Below are 20248 nucleotides of genomic sequence, written 5' to 3' on the forward strand. Positions count from 1 at the left end.
GGTGGGGCTCTGTTCCTTGTCCCCAGGCTGCCTCTTGTTTATCCATCCAATGGGTCTGACCAGAATGCCCAGCGCCACATCCCCAGGAGTCAGCCAGTGCTTCAGAGGAGGTGCTGTGGTGGTGGTGATTGTCATCATCACCCTGGATCTTTGCAGACCCGAGGCTCCAAGTCTTAGTCTCCTGCCCCCCTGCCTGGCGGTTAATGATCTCAAAGCCCATTCTAAAGCACGGTAAAACTTCCACCAAAGCCATTCAGCCAACTACCTGGCAGGGATTTCTAAAAGGAGTTAAGCCCCAGAGTTAACAGGAAGGCAGGCAGGCTGGCAGCGTGTGAGCCCTTAACACCAGCGGTCCCTGCCTACCGCACCCCAGGGGGCTTTATTTACCTTGTCCCAGCCCCTCTTTGGAAGGCTTTCCCCATTCCCAAGAGCGCCCAGACAGCCCTTGCTCTGAAGGAGCTAGCGATCTAATGGCAGAGGCAGATCTCTGCAGCCCGAGCTATGTGCCAGGCTAGCTGGGGAAGGTCAGGAGGCAGAGCAGAGGAGGGAGAGCGGACCAGGCATGAGATGAACTATCCTGGAGCAGTCCGGAGCCCTGGTGGCTGGATGAAGGAGGGGGTGACTGGGAGGAGTGAAGTGGAAGGAGGGAGCCGGGGATTAAGGGCTTCAAAGGCCACGCTGCCTTTTGTTCGTGCTCCCGGAGGCGATAGGGAGCCACCGGAGTTTACAGAGTAAGGGAGTGTCCAGATTAGACCCGCCCGGTAGGACTATCATCTGCCGGTAATTCCGTCATTTCAGAGGGGAGGAATTTGACCCGGGGACGGGGGAAAGGGAGCTTTAAGGGCCCAGCGGGAGCTCTCAGTGGCTGGAGCCCTCGTGCGCACCGGGCTGTCCAACTTCTTATCCTCAAACCGAAAAGGAGGAATTCCCCCCAGAGGATGGAACCGGACGGGGGAGGGGGGGGTCCAGGGCAGGAAAACCTTTCTGAGGACGCTGCTCCCTGCTGTCCCAGAGCGGAAGGGCGGCGGGGAGGTTGCGAGCCTCCGCACCTCGGAGCTCCTTAGACAAAGGCCGGCCGGCGTGGGTCGGCTGCGCGGCTGTGTGCATGTGTATGGGGTGGGGGGTCTGCACAGTCAGAGCTAGGTCGCTGGGGCGGGGGGACGGAGGCCGAGGGCAGAGCCCGGGGCTCTCGGGCCAGATCGGGCTCTGGCCCCTGACTCAGGCTTCTCCTGGCGGGGGGAGGGGATGGGGGGCGGCACGGACTGGGCCGAAGGGGCTCGCCTAGTAGAACGGCCTTGGGGGAGGCGGGCCAAGACCCGGGGGTGGGGCCGGAGGTAGGCGGGCCCGGGAGGAGCCTGCGGCCCCAGCGGCGGTAAAGGAAGGATCCGGAAGAGGTGGCCCTCGCGGAGCCCGCTGTCCCGTGTCCCTTATCGTTCTGCTCTTCTCGGGCGCTGATGCGGGGAACGGGGGAGGCCGCGAGAACCCGGAGCCTGAGAGCGTCCGCTGCCCGAGGTCGTTCGTGGGCTGCTGTTGCTCCCTGGGGAGAGGGAGGAGGGAGGAGGGAGGATCTTTCCGCTGGAGCTGTTGCCCCCTCCCCCCAACCCCCAGCATCCATCCCTCCGGCCAGTGCATGCCTGGGCGGTGGGACCCTGGGCCGGTCTCTCCCTCTGTGAAATGGGGAGAAGCTTTCCCGACCCAGCGAGCCTCCCTCTGGGTTGGTGGGGTGAGGATCGGAGGGTCTAGGGAGACCCAGACCTTCAGGAAGCTCCCAGCCTGGGGGGAGGGGGCGGGGAGGACTGGGCATGGGTGCCCCGGGGCTACTTGAGAGCGTGGGAGAGAGGGAAGGCAGAGAACCTTTCTGGCCAGGGCGGAAGGTGGGAATCTCTGCGGACCTCCCAGGGAGGCTTAATGGACCGAGTCTTGGGTTGTACAGGCCGGGAGGTGGCTCAGTGTTTGGAGAGGTGGTCTTGGGTTCAAATGTGACCTCGGATGCTTCTTGGCCATGTGACCCTGGGCAAGTCACTTCACTCCCCTGGGGCCTAGTCCTTGCCACTCTTCTGCCTTAGAACCATCCTACCGCCTAAGACGTGGGGAAGGGCTTAAACAAAGCAGAAGAGAGGGCTGTAAGGTGGAGCTGAGGGGCGGAATGCACTCTGGCCTGTGCCAAGGCTTGGAGGTGGCCGTGGAAGGAGAGCCCTGAAGGGTCTGGCAGTGTGGGAGGCCTTTGTCCAGAGGCGATCCTTGCACCCAGAGGAACTGAGAGGCCCCGGAAGGAGAATGTGGAGGGAGCCCCCAGCTAGGAGGAGGGAGAGGGAGGAGGAGGAGGAGGAGGAAGGAGCCCACGAGGGCAGACACAGAGAACCTTCTGCTTTCTGGCCGGCAGGAGCAGCAATGGCTGAGAAGAGGCCCCCCAGGCCCCAGGGGACAGCCCTGATCTACGACGAGGCTATGACTCGGGTCCGGCTGCTCTGGGTTGAGTAAGGGAGCCCCGCCTTCTGTGTCCCCCCTTCATTGGTGGGGGCAGTGCTGTGGAGATGATCCGGTCTCTCCCTCTGTGAAATGGGGAGAAGCTTTCCCGACCCAGCGAGCCTCCCTCTGGGTTGGTGGGGTGAGGATCGGAGGGTCTAGGGAGACCCAGACCTGCCTGGGGCTTCCAGGGACCCCAAATCTGGGCCGAGGCCGGCAAAATGCTGAAAATGTTCTGGGGACAACATTCGGGGCCTGGGAGTGCCCCTGCCTCGATTTTTTTTAACCCTTTCCTTCCCTCTTAGAATCAATATTGGGTATTGGTTCCAAGGCAGGAGAGCAGTAAGGGCTAGGTAATGGGGCTTAAGTGAGTTGCCCAGGGTCACACAGCCAGATTTGAACCCAGGACCTCCTGTCTCCAGGCCGGGTTCTTAATCCACTGAGCTACTATCTGCCCCTGACATGACCTCATCTTTGTCCCAGGGCCTCAGTTTCCCCAAATGGCAGGGTTAGAGTTACTTTTCTCCAAGGTGTCTCCTAGCTCTTCATTTAACAAGTCTAGAGCCCTTCCCTCGGATACCCCCAAGACGGTGCTTAGTGATCATCCAGGCCAAGCCCTTCTTTTTACAGATGAGGAATCTGAGGCCCAGGGAAGGAAGTGACTTGCCCAGGGACACAGAGCCAGGCAGACGCAAAGCCGGGAGTTGAGCCCAGGCCTCAGGTCCCTCAGGGCTAGACCCCAGTCATCCTGACATTTAGGGCAGGGGCTGACCCTCACGAGCTCTCCCTGCCTCCTCTAGCCCTGAATGTGCCATCGAGGTGCCCGAGCGCCTAACGTCCACCTATGCCCGGCTTTGCCAGCGAGGCCTGGCACAGAGGTGTGTGCGGCTGCCGGTCCGGGAGGCCACCGAGGAGGAGCTAGAAATGGTGCACAGGTGGGTATCACGCCTGGCCACACACGCCCAGTGCCCCTTCCCCCACCCCTGGCACTGCCCCCGGGGAGAGAATGGCCGTTCTGGGTCTCCACTGGGCTGCTGGGAGCTCTCAGGAGACAGTGGACAAAGTTCGGACACGGAGGCAGGAAGTGCTGGCGGAGGGCCTTCCCTCGGCTTGGAAGGACAGTCCTCTGTCCCCTGAGGGTCTGAGAATCAGGGACAGCTCACCGGGGAGAGTCCCGCAGCCCCTGCCCTGGCTGGCCGCTTAGTTAACCCAGAGCTGCGTCCTGCTGGGAGACTCAGTTTCTCACCCCGCGCTCGCCTGCGACCTCCCCAAGGCCCTTCCCAGCTGGGAGAAGTGATTCCTTCCTCCTCATCCTTGTCTAGACAGTCCTGGGCCCAGCTCTGACCCCTGATGTCTGCCTCTGCCCCCAGCCCAGAGTATGTGGCTGTGGTGAAGGGGACCCAGGCCATGAGCAAGAAGGAGCTCCAGACCCTGGCTCAGCAGTATGACGCCGTCTACTTTCACCCGGTTGGTGACAGCCCCCTCCCCTTCTGAGGGGGAGCCCACGGGCCCAGGCACCACTCCTGCTGCCCTCTGGCCCCCCGCCCCGCCGTCGTGCCTGCCCAGACCTCCTGTCCAGGACGTGTCGCCTCCTTCCTTCCCAGAGCACGTTCCCCTGTGCCCGAATGGCCGTGGGGGCCACCTTGCAGCTGGTGGACGCGATCCTGACCGGAGCTGTAGGCAACGGGATGGCGCTGGTGAGGTAACGGTCTGTGGGCTGGGCCAGGCCGCTCCCTCTTGGGGTGGACTAGACGCCTCCAAGCGTCCTTCCAGAACTCTGGGGACCTGGGGTGCCTCGGACACCCCTCCTCCCCATCAGCTCTGGGGTACCAGACAGGAAATGGTGGGCCTTGTGACCCCTTCTGCCCCCCCAGGCCTCCTGGACACCACAGCCAGCGAGATGCTGCCAACGGCTTCTGTGTGTTTAACAACGTGGCCATAGCCGCCGAGTACGCCAAGAGGAGACACGGCCTGCAGAGGTGAGGCGGCCACGTGTTCCTGGCAGGTTCCCCCATGAGCTGGAAGAGGAGGCCCAAAGCTGCCCGGCCCTGGGTTCGAGGACCTCTCCCCTGGTCATCTTGTGGGCTAAGGTCATTGAATGCCAGACCAAGGGAGGGAGGGTCTTACTGCCCAGGAAGAGGGGCTCTAGCTCAGACTGCCCCTTGCTAACATGACCTGGTTGGGGGGCACCCGTGATTGGGACTTTCCTTCCATCTGGGCTTTTCTGTCATTGAAGATAGTTCCCTTTCCAGAGTGGTTAGTTCTCTGTTAGTTGAGGGTTGGGGCTCAACACTCAGCCCCCCCAAGCCTAGCAGCCATGGCAGTGACCCCCTCCCCCGTGAGACTCCCTCGAGGAACAGAGGTGGGTCCCCTTAGCCTCCAAACCTCCAATTGGCCCTGCCTCCCCTTCCCAGCACCCCCTCCAAAGAGGCTCTTAGCAGCGACTGTCTGTCCCTCTCCAGGGTCCTTATTGTTGACTGGGATATTCACCACGGACAGGGGACCCAGCGTATCTTTGAAAACGACCCCAGGTGAGGAGATGTGGGCCGGCGTCTCCAGGCTGAGGGAGCCCCGGCTCCTGAGCCCCTCAGAAGGTGGCGGGCCTGGGGGAGTCTCTAGTTTGGAGGGAGATGGTCCGAGCCTTCGGCCGAGGGTGGCGGGCGGGACGTGGGAGTGGGGCAGCGGGTGAGGTGGGCTCTTCTCCCTGCCAGCGTCCTCTACTTCTCCTGGCACCGGTACGAGCACCAGAGCTTCTGGCCTCGACTCCAGGAGTCCGATTACAATGCCGTGGGTCAGGGCCCCGGCCGAGGCTTCACCATCAACGTGCCCTGGAACAAGGTAGGGAGGAGGGCCGAGCCTGGCGCTAGTGCTGGCAGGCTCTTGCAGCCGCTGCTTCACGCTGGGCTCCCGGACAGACCCAGAGCCCAGACGTGGAAGAAGCCTCGGGGCTGACTCCGAGGACCAACAGCAGTGCGGCCGTTTGTCTAGCATGGTACACCAAGAGGCTTTTTGGACCCGGGTCTTCAACCCGAGCTTTATGGGCTCTGCCCCAATGACTTCCCCTTGGAACCTCGCTTTTCTCATCTGTAAAATGGGGATGGGGAGCTCCGTCATGGGGAAAACACTTTCTTCTGCAACTGTGGTTGTAGACACTAGGCGGTGCCGTTAATTCTCTTTTCCTGCCAGGGGAGCTCTGTCTAGAACCTTTGCCTTTGTCCTCAAGGAGGCTGAGAGGGCCATGGGGCGTCCCCGGGGGGGGGGGGGGCAGATCGGGCTTGGGGAAGAGGACCCAGAAGGCCGGCCTGCCCTGACTCTGGCCTCGGTGCCTTTCTTCACGGGGGCAGAGGCCGTGCCAGAGGCTGCCCTGATGTTGGGCATGGAAAGCCCATTTCTTCCAGTCTCTGCCTGTCTCCCTGGGGCCATCTTTGCCTCTCTGCCAGGGCATGGATGTGCCTGTGCCCCGGGGTGGAGGGAGGACCAAGCGGCTGAGTTTGGGTGACTCGGCCTCTCAGACCCTTCCCTACCCATTTGTCTCCTCCTTCCTGCTCCTCGGCCCGCCCCTCCATCTCGCTTCTCTGCCCCCACCTCTTCCTCGGCTCCTTTCCCCCTTCTTTGCCCACCCATCCCCCCCCTCCCGTCTGCCTCTCCCTACAGACTGGGATGAGAAATGCTGATTACGTGTCCGTCTTCCTGCACGTGCTCCTCCCGCTGGCCATCGAGGTGAGCCGGGGTTGGGAGGGGAGGTACAGTGTGACGGGGAGGGCAGAACCGGGCCGGCTCTGTCTGCGGAGGACCTTGGGGCACGCTGGGCTCTGGCGAGGGGTCTCCCTTCTGGGAGTTGAGGCATCGCAGGGAGCCCCTTTCGGAAGGTCGGGGATCCACCCTGGAGCACCACTTGGTTGTCCAAGTTGAGAGTAGCACGTGGTAGGGGAGAGGGCCCGCTGCCGCTCCATTTCCCGGCCGAGCCCCAACATCTTCTTGTCGCCCCATCATCCTCCGTGCTGTGGCCCCTGAAGTTTGACCCCGAGTTCGTCCTTGTGTCAGCTGGATTTGACTCTGGCATTGGGGACCCCGAGGTGAGTGGGGCTGTGGGGGTCGGGTTTGGGCCCCTCTGAGGTGGGCAGGGTCGTCGGGGAAGGGGGGCAGAGGCTGGGGACCGGATGGACAGATAAGGGGGTGGGGTAGATGGGGACCACCCATGAGTGCTCCCTCCTATCTGCCTGGCTGGGTTTCAGGGCCAGATGGAGGCCACGCCTGAGTGCTTCGCCCACCTGACGCTTTTGCTGCTCCCCCTGGCCCGGGGCCGACTCTGTGCAGTGCTTGAGGTGAGGCCGGGGTCCCTGGGGTGCTGAGACCAGACCCCCATCTGCCTGGCCCAGGTGCGCCGGGAGGATGGATTGCTGGGCTGGGGGGGCCAGACCAGAGCCAAGCGGGGGAGCGCCCTCGGCCCCAGGCGTCGTCCGTGTGGGGTGCAGCCCCTGGGCCTCTCCTTCCCACTCCTCCTGGGGCCGTCTTGGGGCCCGGCTCCCTCAGGACCACAGGCAGACCGTCCTCTGGCAGCGCCTCTGGGCGAGGCTCCTGTCCCCTGAGCCCAGTGGCCGTCTCTTCCAGGGAGGCTATCACCTGCGGTCTCTGGCCGAGTGTGTGTGTATGACCCTGCAGACTTTGCTGGGGGACCCCGTGCCAGCTCTCTCCGGGGATCCGGCCCCTTGTTTGAGGTAACCATGACTGAGGGACTTGGACTGGCCCGAGCTGGGGGGTCCCTGAAAGCCTCCCCTTCCCTCTAACCCGTGCGCCATTGCAGTGCGGTGGAGTCCATCCAGAACGTGAGAGCGGCCCATGCCCGCCACTGGGCAAGTCTCGGGCATGAAGGTAGGACGCCCGGGCCCAGGGGAGGCACTTGGCTCCCATCTCATCTGCCCAGAAGTGGGGAGGGTCACACTGCAGAGGGAACCGTGCCCCAACAGAGAGCCCCGAGGGCTGTCCCCCGACTTCCTCCGAAGGCCTGCGTGTCTCAGGCAGGTCGCTGGAAGGAGGCTCAGCCTTGAGCCCTCTCTGCCTTGGTCCCTCTGTCCCAGACGCAGGCCCCGTCCTGACTCCCAGCACGCGGCCCCCCCTTCTTGGGGCTCAGCCCACGGCGGCCACAGATAGGCTGGGGCCCCTTTTGGACGAGCTGCTCAGCTTCCCCCTGTGTTTCCCCTGCACTGGCATTGGCCTGGCTGTCCCTGACTCCGCGTCCGGCCTTCACCTGCCCCCCACTGTCCTGCGGGAGAGGGGCGCCCCTCTCGGCAAGGAGGAGGCAGCAGCCTGCTCCAGGTGAGGCAGGCTCACAGGTGGGGGCTCTGGGCCAGGCAGGGCACCCTCGGGACGAGGGCCAGTGCCGTGGCTCAGCTCCAGGGCGCGACCCTGGCCTGTAAGCTCTGCCTCAGAGCGTAGGCGTCATTGTGTGGTTGTGTCTTGGGTGTTGTTGGGATGTCTCCTTGGCTGTGAGTGGGAATGAATGCCTCTGGCTGAGCCCACTGCATTTGTGCCAGGCTGGATTCGGCCTTCTCCCAGGACCAGACCCAGGCCGCTCTGGGGAAGCTCCTGGCTCTGCTGGAGAAGATCCTGTCTGGGCAGGTACTGGGGAGTGGGGGGTCTGGGCCCGGGAAGGTCCCCTAGCTTGTGGGAGGACCCCCAGTGGGGAGGACATGGGTGGGGAAAACTGACCTTCAGAGGGTGGCCTCTGGTGCCCCCAGGCCTGTCCTTCCTGTAGCCCATCATTCATCCGGCCTGGCCTCCCTCCCTCCCTGCCAGGCTCGGACCTCTTGGAAGTCCTGGCCAGGCCAGGTGACCCTGACCCAAGGGAAGGGGCATGTGGACCCCGGGAGAGGCAGGAGGCCCAGGTTCTGCGCCGGGTCTGAGCCTAACCTTTGGGTGACCTCCCATGTGGGGCTTCCCCGCTCTGGTCCTCACCCCATAAAGGGAGGGCCTCGAGGCGTCTGATTCCTCTCCTGCGTCCTCAGGTCCGGGCTGGGATCTCCGTGTCTCCCACTGTGGCAGCTGCCGCCATCATGGCCCTCCGCAGAGGCCTCAGCTTTGGGTCGCAGAGGTGAGCCCAGCTCACAGGCCCGGAGCTGGTTCCTTCCTTGTTCTTGGAGCTCATACCCCCAGGACCCCCTCTCTTCTGGGCCTCTCCAGGCATCCCTTGTTTGGCCCAGAACTCAGCCTGGCTTTATGAGGACTTCACTGTCTAGGGTCCCCCTCCCTGCCCACCCCAGGCCCTCTTTGGGCCCTCCTTTCCCCGACTCTTCCAGCCCTTAGAGTTTGAGCCTCAGCATTAGCCCTGGGTCACCTCTACCCCGACCCCCATCCAATTCTGTTCTCTTGTGAATGAATGGCATCTGCCCCCCTGACTTGGGGGGTCTCCGAGGGCAGGGCCGGGGGCTGTTCTTCTGTGCCCCCCAGACTGGGGGGTCCCCGAGGACAGGGCCGGGGGCTGTTCCTCTGTGGCCCCCTGACTTGGGGGGTCTCTGAGGGCAGGGCTGGGGGATGTTCTTCTGTGCCCCCCAGACTGGGGGTCCCCAAGGACAGGGCCAGGGGCTGTTCTTCTGTGTCCCCCAGTCTGGGGGTCTCTGAGGGCAGGGCCGGGGGCTGTTCCTCTGTGTCCTCCTGACTTGGGGGTCCCCAAGGACAGGGCTGGGGGCTGTTCTTCTGTGTCCCCCTGATGTGGGGGGTCTCTGAGGGCAGGGCCGGGGGCTGTTCTTGTGTCTCCCCCAGACTGGGAGTCCCCAAGGACAGGGCCAGGGGCTGTTCCTGTGTCCCCCTGACTTGGGGGTCTCTGAGGGCAGGGCCGGGGGCTGTTCTTCTATGCCCCCCTGACTTGGGGGGTTTCTGAGGGCAGGGCCGGGGGCTGTTCTTCTGTACCCCCCAGACTGGGGGTCCCCAAGGGCAGGGCCGGGGGCTGTTCCTCTGTGTTCCCTAGATGGGAGGTCATGTGCATGTCCTGATCATTTCTGGAGGTAACCCTGACTTTGGTGTCTGCCCTGTGTTCAGCAGGCTGCTTTGTGTGGCTGTAGGAGACTTGGATATTCCTGAGGACCTGAGGGACAATGGGTAGGGATGGCTCGAGGTGACCCTGCTTCCCTTCTCTGGGCCTCAGTTTCCCCCTAAAAATCTGGGGGTTGGCCAGGATGGTCTCAGGATGGCCTGGGCAGCAGGGACCTGGGTCCAGGGGGGTTGTGGCCCCTCCTAAATGTGTGACCTTGGACAGGCTCTGCCCCTCTCCCGGGAGGGCGGCCCCCCAAGATGGCAGGTAGATGGGCACCATGTAAATAAAAGCACGGCTCTACCCTGGGGCCCATGGCTGGGGTGGAGAGCTGGAAAGAACACAAAACTCAAAAAAGAACTCAAAGCGTCTTCCCTCACCCCAGCCAAATCCTGGTGCTGCGCATCGGAGGAGAGGAGCGGCCAGAGGGAAGCCCTTCCCCGAGGTGCATCTGCCTGGGCGGGCCGCAGGTGAGTCCAGGAGTGGGGCAGCTAGGCCGGCTGGGCCTGAGGAGAAGCCCATCAGGCAGCAGTTCCGGAAGCAGGGACCATGGGCCAGTGAAGGGAGAACAGTGAACGGGGGCGCAGGCAGAGACGGGGAGACAGCAGGCAAATGGCTCTGCGGAGATGACCCCTAAGGGAAGACTCTAGGAGGGGCCACGAAAGGCTTGCTGGGCAAGAGGTGGAAGAAGACAAAGAAGAACATTCTGCGTCTGGGGGCCAGGGAGGGCCCAGAGGAGGAGGCACTCGTTTGTGGGCCGCCCGGGAGGCTGGGGGCCCAGGATCCAAGAGAACGTGCCGGGGAGGCAGGACTTTGAAGGCCTTTTGTATTTGGTCCTGGAGGCACTGGGGAGCCCCTGGACTTTACTGAGGAGGGGGCCTGCCTGTGCTTTAGGAAAATCTCCAGGGTGGCTTCCTGGAGGACGGATTAGGGCAGGGAGAGACCCTGCCAGCAGCCATTGCGACAGGCCCGGTGTGAAGGGATGAGGGTCCGCACCAGGTCGGGGTGGATTCCAGAGGGCTGGCAGACAATCTGCTGGAGGACACGGGGGGCGATGGGATCACTCGGGCAGGTAGGCGCCGTCCTTCTGGAGGTGGCGTCTGTGCTGTTTGGACACGTTTCAGTCGTGCCCGACTCCTCGTGACTCCATTTGGGGTCTTCTTGGCAGAGCTCCTGGAGGGGTTGGCCATTTCCTTCTTCAGCTCATTTGATAGATGAGGGTGAAATGACTTGTCCAGGGTCACACAGGCCAGATTTGAACATAGGAAGATGACTCCAGGGCCGGCACTGTTCACTGTGCTGTTACCCCCAAGCCCAAAGACTCCAGAGTCTGGCTGTGTGGCCCTGGGCTAGTCTCTGAGATCTGTGAAATGAGGAGTCAGACTGGCTGGTCGCCAAGGTTCTCCCAGCCCAGGAGCCTTTAATCCTGAGACCATCGCGATAATTGGTTCTGTCTGAGCTGGGAAGGGGGCAAGGCTGGAGGGGCCCAGTCAGCCCAGGAGCAGGATCTGGACCTGGGAGGGGGCCCCCAGGAGACATCATGCCAACCCCAGGCCAGTGGCTGCCTTCCTTGAGCCTTCCATGGGCATGGAGGTGGGGCCTCCAGGTCAGTGTTGAAACCTGGTGGCTCCTTTATCTGCCCCACGTGGGCCCTCTGGTCTCTCCTCCCTCCCTCCCCCAGGTGGCTAGCTTTGTGCTGGACTCAAGTCCAGGGGCAGGCCCACCCCTGGGCCCTGGCTTCCTCCTCCTCATCCCCCCTCTCTCGCCTCAGGCCACAGAACCCGGCAACTTCCTCTTGGCCCTCCTAAGCCTCATCCTCCCAGTGGCCTACAGTTTCCAGCCAGAGCTGGTGCTGCTTGTCCTGGGGCCAGGCTGTAGCCTTCGAGGTGTGGACATGGAGCTGCTCACCAGGCTGCTCCAGGGGCCAGCGAGGGGCCACATGCTGGTGCTGCTGCAGGTGGGTGAGAGACCCCTTGTCTGTTGGGAAGCTGGCAGCTCGAGCCTGCATCCCCAGGTTCTAAGGGACTGCGGCCAGCCACTCCAATTTGTCCCCAGACCAGAATCTGTAGCCCTGCCAAGACGTCATCCAGGCCATCCATGCTTGAAGGCTTCCAGAGATGGGGAGCTCACTACCTCTTGGGGCAGCCCACATCACTTTAAGACAGCTCCAAGCATGAGCAAGTTCTTTCTGATGTCCTGCCCTTTCAGACAAAGAGGACCTGGCCCCTGGGGGAGTGCCCCAGCCCTGAGCTCACTCTTTTGACCCTCTTGCTTAGCTGATTCCCTTGGGATTTGGGCTCCAGGGGGTGGGGTGGGGTGGAGGGGGGTACGGGGTGTATCAGCTGCCCTGTCTCTGGCCACAGGACTCTGAGATCTCATTGGTGGAGGCCCTGGCCTGGGCCTTGGAGGGCAAGGCCCTCCCCAGCACTCTGGGTCCCTACCTCTCGGCCTCCCCGAAGCAAGCTTTGGCCATCACCCGCCTCTGCTGGCGGCTACAACCAGACTGGCCCATGCTGCAAGTGTCTGGTGAGCCGGGGCAGGAGGAGGCCTCGTTCTGGGAGAGGCAGGGCCTTTGGGGATGCCGCCCAGTCTGAGCCTCTCTCTGTGTTTGCTTCAGTGAACTGAGACCCTTTCCCCACTGCCTGCTCCCCAAGACCAGGACCAGTGGGGACCGTGCCAGGCGTCATGGACCACAGCTGATGGCACCTCAGGACGCCGAGCCTGAGAGCAGAAGCAGCTGCGTTTGGAGTCAGAGAACCCACTCCATGAGATACTGTGCCTATGTGACCTTCTCTGTCACTTCTCTGGACTCTGGGCTGCCTCAGTTTCCGCCTTTGTACAATAGGAGCTGGACTCTGTTCTCCAAGGCCCTTCGAGCTCTTTAATAATAACAATAACAACAGCTGGCATCCATGTGTTTTAAGGTTTGGAAAGCGCTTTACAAATCCATCAATAAGGTCCCACCATGTGCCCCCAAGCTCTGGGGTCACCAAGTGTCCCAAGGCACATCTCTGCCCTTGAGGAGCTTCCAGCCTAAGGGGGGCGGGGCAAGTCACACACAGGATAAAGAGGTGATGAAGAACAGAGAGGAGGTGCTAGAATGAAGGGGTTTGGGGAGGCTTCCCACTGGAGGGAGGAATGGGGGTGGCAGGAAGCCAGGGAGGTCAGAGGGGGAAGTTGGAGCCACTGAATTGTCACAACAACTCTGGTGAAGGAGATGCTGCTATTCCCATTTTACATCTGAGAAGACTGAGGCAGGCAACGGCTAAGTGACTGGCAGGGATCGCCCTGCTAGGTCTTGGAGTTGGATTTGAACTCGGGTCTTCCAGATTACACTCTAGTTGGAATTAATCCTTGTTTTCCCTCAACCCGTCCTGGCCCCACCAGCCATCCGCCTCCAGGGGCAGGCACTTGTTTTGTAGAGGAGACCCGATTTACATCTGCTCAGGGATAGTACTGGAAAACAGGCAGGGAAGATGGGGAGGAACTCAAAAGGCCTTAGAAGAGGAGGGACGGTGCTCTTGGGTACGGACCCAAGTGAGCAAAAGCCTGGCAGTGCTGGCTGGGGCCAGGCTGGACAGGGCTCTGACGCCTGACAGAACTCCGCCCTCTTTGGCGGAACTGGGGAGCTAGGGCAACTTCACATCCCAAAGTTCCTTAATTGTAGCCTTTGGTCAGGACTGCGCAAGAGCTCTCCCTGCAGACACCGCGGTCACCAGGCCGCAAATGAGAAAGGGGCGGGGCTTCCTAGGTCCCTTGCATCGCACGCAGGTCCAGTACAGCGATAGGGCCTCCGCCTCACGTGGATCGGCTGCGCGTGGCCTGTGCGATAGGCTTTCCTGGATCACGTGATGAGACGTCATGAGCAGGCCCTGTATAATGATAGGCCTCCTTGGGCCACGTGATTCTTCCAGCCTTGAAGCGTGAGATCAGGTCGTAGCGTCTTTTGCGCCACCAGCGAGCTGACGTGATTAGTATTTTACGTCATCATCCCTCGCCCTTGTTGAGAGTAGCTCCTTCCCTGTCACAGTGGTAAGTTCGCTTTTCAGCTGTGGATTGGGGAGGGCGAGGAGCCGGACTCCAGAGCCCTTGGAGATACTTCTGTCGTGATCCCAACTCCAGCCCCAGCTTGAGGTCCCGCGGCTGAGGGTCCGCCTACGGGGGCGGAGCATCCTTGTCCGCCAGCCCCACTCCTTGTTTGTTCATTCCCTCGTTCACTCATTCATTCATTCCCTCTCTCATTCATCCACGGTTCAGGCTTCATCTCTGAGACTCCCGGAGCAGTCCTGCTCTCCTGGGATGGTCGAGATGGCCTCGGGGAGGCCGGGCCGGACTAGGCTCTGGGAACCTCTGGGGTCTCACGTTTCTGTGCTAAGAGACGGAACCCGACGAGAACAGTCCTCTCCCCTATCCCCAACGAGCCCGTGACTGCCCCCTCCCCCACGTCTCTCCCCTCCTTTCTTTGAGGCTCCTTCCCTTTCCTCAAGCAGGGACCAAAGAGGGGAGAGGATATCAACTGGAATGCTCCGACCCTCTCTAATATGGCCCAGGAGTGGCCCAGCATTTTTGCTGCTGGACTGTTCAGTGCTTATGGGATCTGGAACTTGGGCTAAGGGTTGGAATAGTTAGTAAGAAGGGGCCATTAAGTGTATAGAGAGCCAGGCCTAGAGATGGGAGGTCCTCGGTTCAAATGTGACCTCAGATACTTTAGAGCAGTGTGACCCTGGGCAAGTCACTTAACCCCAGTTGTCTAGCCCTAACTGCTCTTCTGCCTTGCAACCTATGGGCAGTATTGAATCTAATATCTAATACAGAAGGTAAGGGCTTAAAAAGAAAAGCAAACAAAAAGGGAGTAAGTATCTTATTTCTCCTCTTTTGCTGTCTTTCAGATGTTGATGGCAGTCTCCTCTCACCCATGATTTGTCCCAGACCAGTTGTTGCCTCTGGAGATGGCCAGCATCACCCAGCTGTTCAATGAACTATGTGAGGTCCACCTGGGTCATGTGCCCTGGAAGACCCACCCTGGCAGGCCTGGTGCCAGCATGCAGAGGGCCAAACAGGGCCTTAAAAAGGTGGTTTATGATGCCCTTTTCATGGGCCTCTTTCAGGAAGAGGGTCACAAGCTACTGTCGGCTGAGTCCCAGCTTCCTGTGAAAAATAAGATTCTGATGTTGTCCTTCAACTTGCGAGTCGGGGGCCTGGGTCCTGATGCTGATAGGCTAGAGGAGCTGGTGGATGGGTTGGAGGCAGCCCCTGCCCTTGGCCTGCCATTGACTGAAATCAGGGCTGTGCTGGATCTCTTGGTGCGCCTGGCTGGGAGTGGCCCGCCTGTGTTCCTTCCTCAGAAGAGAGACTATTTTCTGAACAACAAGCATGTGGGCCGGAATGTCAAGCATCAAGGCTACGATTACTATGATGTGAGCATGTTCGAGGCTGACACACGCTTCCTGATTGCCAGCCAAGAGCAGCAGTGCTGGGAAACGGTTCAGAAAACGCTGCAAGTGATGGAGGCCCCACCAGGCACTGGCCTACGTTCCATCGGGCTCTTTGCCCATAACTACCCTGGTGTGGACAGGTTTGAGAGAGAGACCCATGGTTCCCTCTTTGGAGCCCTGGTACACAGCCACACTTATGACATGGACATCAAGCTGGATCTGCCGCCTGTTCCAGACAGTGCTGACTTGTCAGGCCTTGCCATCCAAGTATGGGCGCCCTGGCTTTAGCTAGTTTTAGGGATTGTGGGCCTCAGAAATCTTTTAGTGGAACTTTCTGTCATTTTTGTAGTGATGCTCAGGCTTTTGTACCTAGGAGCCTTGTGATCCTGAGCTCCTCATGTCTCATGTGACATAACATTTGGGGCCCTGGGCAGCTCTCTGACTCCTGAGTTGCAGAAAAGATACTGCTATTCTGTATTAATAGAGGGAGTTTTCTCACCCAGGAATTCTTTATGTGTCAGCCTCGAACATGCTCACATCATTTATGAAGTGCTAATGAATGATGTGTACCAAGTTCTGAGGATTCAGAGAGAGACATAAGACTGTCCCAGCTCCCCCAAGGAGTTCACCATATAATGGGGGAGACAGTAAGCTTAACAAAGACATCCAATGTGAGCCATGTACAGGATAAATGGGAAATAATTAGTAAAAGGGAGGCACTAGAAGTAAGAGGAGCTGGGGAAGTTGGGATCCCAGGGCCTAGCCCTCTTGGCCTTTCTACCAATGAAGAAACAAATGAGAAAAGGGTTATTTATTATTAGGTGCTTATTCTGTGCCAGCCTTGGTACCAAAGGCCAGGGCTAGAAAGCCAGGATGGTCTTCTGCCCTCAGGAAGAACCCATAAAGTGGGGGAGATAGCATGTTACTCAGGATAGATGTAGTAAACCCTGTAGTGACCCTGTAGGCTGCTTAGTGTTCTCAGCAGCCAAGAGGCCTTTGCTTTGGAGAATTCTGAGGAGGGGCTCCCAAGTGTGTGTGGGGGTGAGAGACCTGGGGGTAGCTCCATCCCACTCAGTCCTTCATATATTCCTTGACTACCCTTGTTTGCATCCAAAGGGAAGGAGGATATATATAGGCTGAAGCCTTTAACCCTTAAGGGGGAATAATATTTTTAGATGGGAGGGCTGCATCAGAGGCTATGTTTTCATTGGATAGAGTCAGGAATCCCCCTTTCTGGACCCCCTCTTGCCTGTGTTTTTAGTTTGGAGATCCTTGAGAAAACTAAAAAAAAAAATAGAGTATTTGGTGATTCTGAGGTAGCCACACTTGGATTCTAGCCCCATTGAAGGTGACCTCCTTTCTCCTTGTGATCTGCAGGTTCCCCAAAGCATTGATCAGTCAGAAGATGAAGGCTTCCAGTCAGCATCTAATTTGACTCCCGACTCTCAGTCCGAGCCCAGCATGACTCCAGACATTGACCTCTGGGACGCTGTGCTTACCTATGAGCCCAGCAAACGCAGATGTTGGGAGAGGATTGGCTGGTAGGTGGGGAACGCTGGAGCCTTTTAGAGGTGGGATGCTGCCTGTTTGGGCTCACAGTGTGCTGGTACCTGGAGGGTCTGGAGTAAGGAACTGGACACAGACTGGACAGAGGGGGAAGGAAGGCTCCTATGACATCCTTGAGTGAAACCTGCTGCTGTCTCAGTGAATCTTGTATCAGGAAGAATAGCCATGAGGTAGAATTGGCCTGGAGCTGGGCTTTGGAAAGGATTCTCCCAGATCAGATTTTTTAGGTGTTGGCCAGACTGCTTATTTTTGTTTTAAGGGAATCAGACCCAGAAAATCAGATTTGGGCTCCTTACTCCAATCTGTGATGCATGAGGCTTGCAATCCCCATTTTACAGATGAGATAATTTGCGGGAAGAGTGACTTATTTGGGGTCACATATTTGGCAAGCGCCTGAAGCAGGGTTCAAAGCTGTGTGGACTCCTAACTTAGAGCCTCCAGTGGTGGCTGGACGTGTCCCCATCAGGATAAGACCCAGACTGGCCTCGCATCAGGGCTCCTCATTGGTTTTTCTATGGTATTTGTTCTTTAGCTTTCACTTAGAAGCTCATCCCAGCTAGTGAGCAGGACCCCAAAGGTCCAGTAATCCACTTCCTCCTCCTCCTCTGCAGGCTCAGCTCCTCAATCAATCAGCTTCTGCCCAAGTGGATCAGGGGAAATGGAGCAACAACAACAACAAACAAGTTTGAAAAAAACTTGGCCATAAGGTCCTTAGGGCTGGTGACTTTCCTGTCACCCTGGACAGAGCAGATGCCCAAGGAACTGAAATGATTTGTTTTCATTTAAAAGTTTTTGATTTTTGCCTCCAAGTCTTATTTATTTATTTTTTTATCATGAGCCAGCTCATTAGCAAACATGAATAGCTCAGTGTAGAAAGCACTGGTTATGGTGATTATGGGATGTGAAACTGTAAACTTCTGGCATGTTGAACTCAATAGTAACAAAATGAGTTGTTTGTGTCTGAAGTGAATGTTAGGACATGCTTCCTTATATAGTAAACTGAGCCTGTCCTCACTCTTCCTGGGCTTGGTTCAGCCCTCTGGAACCACAACTGATTTTCCCTTGAAGGCCGGGGCAGACCTGACCAAAGGCAGGCAGTGCCCACTTTGAATCCCAGCTTGTACCCTCACTCATTGCTGGGTGACCCACGGCGTCTAATCTCCAAGCCTTGATTTCTTAATTTGTAAGCTGGGGATAGTAAGATTTGTCCTCCCTGCCTCACCATGGTATTGTGAGGAAAACGATCTATAAATGTTGAAGCTGCCTCTTGGTCTAATTTCACCTGATAACCATTTGGGCATTTGAAGAGAGGTCCTCCTTTTTCCGACTGAATGTCCCCTGGTGCTTGCAGCTGAGTCTGTCCTGCCCTGACTTTGCTTCAAGGCCTTTTCTCATCCTGATTCCCATTCTGCACAAGGTCAGTTTGTTGTTCAGTTGTTTTTAGACATGTCTGACTTTGTGACCCCATTTGAAGTTTTCTTGGCAGAGATCCAAGAGTGGTTTGCCATTTCCTTTTCCAGCTCCTTTTCCAGATGAGGAAAGGGAGGCAAACAGGGTGAAGTGACTAGCTAGGAAGTATTTGAGGTCAGAAAACTCAGGTCTTCCTGAATCCTGGCTCAGCACTCTGTATACCATGGCCCTGGGTGGTCAGTTTATATGTTCCCTAAAAGCCCAATGCCGCCGAGGACCTGACCAGCATCAGATGGCAGGCTGCTGCCTGCTCTGCTTTGGGCTTCCAGTCAGTGATGCCCCAGGACCCATAGCAGGCAGATTTCTCTCTTGGTTGCTGTTGAGACTGGGCTTTACATCAGCTGTTGTTAAGTCTGGGCCATGTCAGGTGGGTTTTTACCCTCTGCTCTTTGGCCCCAGAGCTTGGCAGCACTTGCCCAGTCCCTTATGGGGTTTGTGGTGGCGTGGAGATGACCTGGACTGGGAAGGAGGTGGCTTTCCCTCACTGTGTGTTTTTCCTACAGTCCTCCTGGGAATAAAGAGGAGCCTTACCTCACTGAGGCTGGTAGGGAAGCCTTTGACATGTTTTACCGCCTACGGGAAGGGGAGCTTCAGCTTCTCCACAGTGGCCTGTTCCAGTTGCCCTCCCTGTTCCTAATGAAGGAGAGGGATCTAGTCAAGGATGTCCTGAATGTCCTCATTGGGGTCGTGTCGGCCACCTTTTCACTCAGTCAGGTGAGCCATGTGGGGGTGGGTGAGGGTGGGAGGGGTTCTTTGGGACTGAGGAGGACCTAATGTGTATCGGGCAAGTTCTGGATCTTAGGATGGTAGTGTCAGTCTGAGCCCCAGGGTGTGATATGGCAACCTCCCAGAGAGCCACGGCTGTGCAGAGCCAGGTCCTGCTGCCTTCTTGCTCCAGTCCTCCCTCAGGGTGGTGGTTAGCTGGCTTCAGCCCAGGACGTGGCCATTTAGGAAGCATGTTGGCAAATACAGCCCTTATGGCAGCTGGGACGGAGAGGGCCTGGGAAGCTGGGCTGCAAAGAAGCTTCTTTTTTTTTTAATTAAAAAAATTTATTTCTGAAATTTTATGTTGAAACTTCCAGCAATAGATCTACATGTTCAAGTGTAAGAACAAGCTCCAAAAATGAGTATGAGCAGAGTTTTAAGAATGAATAAAAACCCTTAGAACAAAACCAACTCCCAAACAAAAACCAAATATGCAATAAGCAGAAGAAAAATAATCTCCCCCCACCTTTAAAATGAAGAAAAGTATTTAAAATGGGGTTGCCCAGTGATTGCATATGGAAACAGTAGGTTTATGTCATCTGGTGAAAGAAAGAAGACCAGGTACAGTAACTTTAAAAGCTAGCATCGATCCTGCCCGTTTCCTTTATCCTGAACTAAGCGACTGCTAGATAGTGCCCCACTTTCTGTAGTTGTAGTTTGTGTGTCTATTAGCCTTTTGGTTCTGCTTTTTCCCTTCAGTATGTTATAAGTAACAATTGATCTGGAGGCTTATGACCAAATTTATAAGCATTTGTTAGTAGAGAGAGGAAGAGAAAAGGGTTTTCAGCCTTTCTAACCTTACAGAAGGATCCATTCCCTCATTTCAGCTGAATGACTGAGGCAGAGGCTTGCCAGAGATGGTCAGGTCATATAAAGGGCGGTCAGCCAGCCCAGGGAGCCTGTAGTTCTAGAGCTACTGATCTGCTCTAAAACTACCAGTGTCGGTCAGACACGTGACTCTGTGATTCCTGTCTTTCACCACTGGAGCGCTGGAGGATGGAGGTATTTTACTTCACACAAGTATAAAGTCCTAGTTTTCCCGCATATCTTTGAATTCTTCACATTTGTCATTCCTTAGTGAACAAACAGTCCATTGCATCGATGCCTCATAGTTTAGTTGGCCATCTTTCTGAAGCTGACCACCTTACTTCTGAGCTTTTGCTCTTACAAATAGTGCTGCTATTAATGTTCATTAAAACATTTTTTAAAAATTGATAAGAGTTTGTAAAAAAAACAAAAACAAAATCTTTTTTACCTTTAAATTTTATCTTTTTAAATTGTCTCTCCCCTCCCTCTGCCTCCACTTCTGTTGAGATATAGATAATACATGTGCAATCATAAACCATTTTTCCATATTAATCCTTTTGTAAAAGGAAATTTAAAAAAATTAAGGAAGAAAGTGAAAAAGTTGGCTTTGGTCTGGATTCAGACTCCATCAGTTCTTTTTCTCTGGAAACAAATGGCATTTTGTTATCATGAGGCCTTTGGGATAGTTTTAGATCATTGCATTGCTGAGAAT

At 57.5% G+C, this 20248-nt stretch overlaps 2 protein-coding genes across 10 annotated transcripts in view; both read left to right on the plus strand.

The window, feature by feature from the left end:
* The first annotated feature begins 647 nt into the window (after nucleotides 1-647).
* On the plus strand, nucleotides 648-12395 carry HDAC10 (histone deacetylase 10). Of its 9 annotated transcripts, none has more exons than XM_007502753.3 (21): nucleotides 648-780; nucleotides 2384-2477; nucleotides 3267-3401; nucleotides 3837-3933; nucleotides 4071-4168; nucleotides 4341-4445; nucleotides 4929-4997; nucleotides 5178-5304; nucleotides 6121-6186; nucleotides 6483-6542; nucleotides 6702-6791; nucleotides 7078-7184; nucleotides 7271-7338; nucleotides 7545-7782; nucleotides 8001-8085; nucleotides 8472-8557; nucleotides 9502-9561; nucleotides 9879-9963; nucleotides 11265-11450; nucleotides 11857-12019; nucleotides 12111-12395. In XM_007502753.3, the coding sequence occupies exons 2-21, from the start codon at nucleotides 2392-2394 to the stop codon at nucleotides 12116-12118; spliced, it is 2019 nt and encodes a 672-aa protein (XP_007502815.2). In that variant the 5' UTR covers nucleotides 648-780; nucleotides 2384-2391; the 3' UTR covers nucleotides 12119-12395. The 9 variants fall into 9 exon arrangements, with proteins under 9 accessions (XP_007502815.2, XP_007502814.2, XP_007502813.2 ...); XM_007502752.3 differs by having other exon boundaries at nucleotides 707-731; XM_007502748.3 differs by lacking the exon at nucleotides 648-780 and adding an exon at nucleotides 1328-1515.
* A 991-nt stretch (nucleotides 12396-13386) lies between these two features.
* TUBGCP6 (tubulin gamma complex associated protein 6) overlaps nucleotides 13387-20248 on the plus strand; it is a 32878-nt gene continuing 26016 nt past the window's right edge. Inside the window, exons 1-4 of the mRNA XM_007502747.3 lie at nucleotides 13387-13525; nucleotides 14383-15195; nucleotides 16306-16469; nucleotides 18468-18678. Coding sequence (XP_007502809.1) covers nucleotides 14443-15195; nucleotides 16306-16469; nucleotides 18468-18678 — 1128 coding nt within the window. The 5' untranslated portion in view covers nucleotides 13387-13525; nucleotides 14383-14442. The remainder of the gene's footprint in view (nucleotides 13526-14382; nucleotides 15196-16305; nucleotides 16470-18467; nucleotides 18679-20248) is intronic.

The sequence above is a fragment of the Monodelphis domestica genome, chromosome 5 (genome assembly GCF_027887165.1).
Source record: "Monodelphis domestica isolate mMonDom1 chromosome 5, mMonDom1.pri, whole genome shotgun sequence".
NCBI lineage: Eukaryota > Metazoa > Chordata > Mammalia > Didelphimorphia > Didelphidae > Monodelphis > Monodelphis domestica.

Coding starts and splice junctions, on each gene's coding strand:
- HDAC10 (XM_007502748.3), top strand. CDS start 1,455: ATGCGGGGAACGGGGGAGGCCGCGAGAACCCGGAGCCTGAGAGCGTCC. Junction 4,998..5,177: donor ATCTTTGAAAACGACCCCAG/GTGAGGAGATGT, acceptor TCTCCCTGCCAG/CGTCCTCTACTTCTCCTGGC. Junction 7,783..8,000: donor GAGGCAGCAGCCTGCTCCAG/GTGAGGCAGGCT, acceptor CATTTGTGCCAG/GCTGGATTCGGCCTTCTCCC.